Source organism: Colobus angolensis, unplaced genomic scaffold (genome assembly GCF_000951035.1).
Source record: "Colobus angolensis palliatus isolate OR3802 unplaced genomic scaffold, Cang.pa_1.0 Scaffold35, whole genome shotgun sequence".
Taxonomy (NCBI): domain Eukaryota; kingdom Metazoa; phylum Chordata; class Mammalia; order Primates; family Cercopithecidae; genus Colobus; species Colobus angolensis.
Genome location: NW_012116821.1, coordinates 6,931,133 through 6,933,857, shown reverse-complemented (window position 1 = coordinate 6,933,857; position 2,725 = coordinate 6,931,133). Strand labels below are relative to the sequence as shown.

The 2,725-nt window shown below is 42.6% G+C and overlaps 1 protein-coding gene across 1 annotated transcript in view; it reads right to left on the bottom strand.

The window, feature by feature from the left end:
* PPIL6 (peptidylprolyl isomerase (cyclophilin)-like 6) overlaps positions 1 to 2,725 on the bottom strand; it is a 53,936-nt gene that overhangs the window by 50,473 nt on the left and 738 nt on the right. Inside the window, exon 2 of the mRNA XM_011952886.1 lies at positions 2,594 to 2,722. Within this exon, the coding sequence (XP_011808276.1) occupies positions 2,594 to 2,722 (129 nt within the window). The remainder of the gene's footprint in view (positions 1 to 2,593; positions 2,723 to 2,725) is intronic.

The window sequence follows — 2,725 nt, the reverse complement described above, 5'->3', positions numbered from 1 at the left end:
CTCAGCTCACTGCAACCTCTTGTCTCCTGGGTTCAAGCAATTCTCCTACCTCCGCCTCCTGAGTAGCTAAGATTACAGGCGCCCGCCACAACGCCCAGCTAATTTTTGCATTTTTAGTAGAGATAAGGTTTCACCATGTTGGCCAGGCTAGTCTGAAACTCCTGACCTCAGGCCATCTGCCTGCTTCAGCCTCCCAAAGTGCTGGGATTACAGGCATGAGCCACCGCACCCGGCCCAGCTGACTGCTATTTCTAACCATCTGGAATAAACTATAAATCCAACAGTTTTCAAACGAAACACATCATGTCTTTTTAATAATTTAGTATTTGTTGTAGAACGGACTATATCCAAATTAAAATATATGCAATATTCATTCTTATTCTCTACAAATCCCAATGTTTTGTGTGTTTGGTTTTTACACTTTGTTTTTATTTTTGAATTGACATATAATAATTGTACATATTTACGGGGTTGTGATGTCTGGATACATATAATGTATACCTATCATTGGCATATCCATCATCTCAAACATTTATTATTTCTTTGTGTTGGGAACACTCAACACAAATCTAAATCTCTGTCAATCAGGCATCTGGGATCACTCACAAATTATCACGTTAGGAATATATTCAGATATCCTTTATTAAGACAGAACTAGAGGCTGGGTGTGGTGGCCCATGCCTATAATCCCAGCACTTCGGGATACCGAGGAGGATTGCTTGAGCCCAGCAGTTCAAGACCAGCCTAGGCAACATAGTGAGACCCCTGTCTCTTCCAAAAAAAGAAAAAAAACTAGCTGAATTTTCATATTTGAATACAACTACAGTAGGTAAAAGTTTAAGAAAGGGAAATTGACATTAATATAATAAAGATATTGTTTTCTTGACCTAGTGTCTTCTACAACAGGGGTTGGACAGGAATAATTTTTAGATTTGTAAACAGTATTTTTTTTTTTTTTTTTAAGACAGAGTCTCACTCTTCTTGCCCAGGCTGGAGCGCAGTGGCGTGATCTCAGCTCACCGAAACCTCTACCTCCCGGGTTCAAGCAATTCTCCAGCCTCAGCTTCCCAAGTAGCTGGGATCAGAGGTACCCACCGCCACGCCTGGATAATTTTTGTACTTTTAGTAGAGATGGGGTTTCACCATGTTGGCCAGGCTGGTCTTGAACTCCTGATTTCGTGATCCTCCTGCCTCAGCCTCCCAAAGCGCTGGAATTACAGGCATGAGCCACCATGCTCGGCCTGTAAAGAGTTTTAAAAAATCAAAAGAATCATATTACATGTTATGTGAAAATTATACACAAGTCAAATTCGGTGTCCATAATATGGTTTTACTGGAATACTGCCATTTGTTTCCATCTCTGTGTCTGTTTTGGCAACACAGGACAAAGCTAAACAGGTGGACTGAGACTCTATTGCCAAGAATGCCTAATATATTTACTATCTGGACTTTACAGAAAAAAACTTGCCAACACTTTCTTTACAATGTGGAGTAGGCACAGAAAATATGTGCCTTCAGAAAAAAAGCGAAAAAAAAAATGAGAAAAAAAAGAAATCCCTGAAACTCATTAAATACATTAACTTTGTAATTAGTTTTATGGCCATTAACTTTGGTAATAAAAGGTTGCTGATCCCGTCTGCCCAAGCAACACAGACCATAATTTCTACTTTTGATGATTCATGTATTATTTTCACAGACTTCTGATCATTTGTTTTCTTTTTATTATTGATTTATTTATTTTGAGACGGGTCTTGCTCTGTCGCCCAGGCTGGAGTGCAATGGCGTGATCTCAGCTCATTGCAAACTCCGCCTCCCGGGTTCAAGCGATTCTTGTGCCTCAGCCTCCTAAGCAGCTGGTATTACAGACGACCGCCACCACGCCCAGCTAATTTTTTGTATTTTCAGTAGAAACGGGGTTTCACCATGTTGGCCAGGCTGGTCTAGAACTCCGCCTCTGCCTCCCGAAGTGCTGAGATTAGAGGCGTGAGTCATCGCGCCCAAGATGTCTTCTATTTGGAAACATTTTGTTGTCAAGTATCCAGCTGGGTACTTCGGGAGTTAAAAACACTAACTAAGGCATGGTCCTGGAGTCAAGTGAGGTTCGGCGAGAAGTCTGCCATGGACAACATTTCTGGAGCAAACCCTATAAGAAGGGTTGAATTCTACATGCCGACATTTCACACATTTCTCCTGCATTTCGGGTTGTAAGTGTGCTGCAGCATGACTGATCTGGCCAAATTCTTCCAGTTTCCTCAAGTGCTTTTCCTTTAATATCGTTCTGAGTGTTTACAAACAAATGATTTTCCAAAGCACTTGTGAAGCATCTAGTTCGATAGGAACGCAGTGACGGGTCTATAAAATTCAAAGAAAACCTCCCCGAATGAATAGTTTACAAAAATCGCTTGGCGGGGGGTGTTGTAAAAATCAGCTAGTTATATAGTAATCATTTTTCCATGAATTTTAAAATCTACAATTAAATAAAAAATTGACGTAGAACAAAATCCGCGGGTGTGTGTGTGTGTGCGTGTGTGTGTACCTCGGGGGGGATTTCCTTATTTCCCAGCACGGTTCTGAATCCTTCCTTCGCTCAGACCTCGTCGTAAGTCGAACGCCAGCCCCCGGACCCGCACTTGCTCCCCTATACGCTCCTCCCGGTCCTCCAGACGGAGCCCGCCCGGCCAGGACACGCCAGCCCCTTCCTCGGCCGGTGGGGCCTCGACCCCTG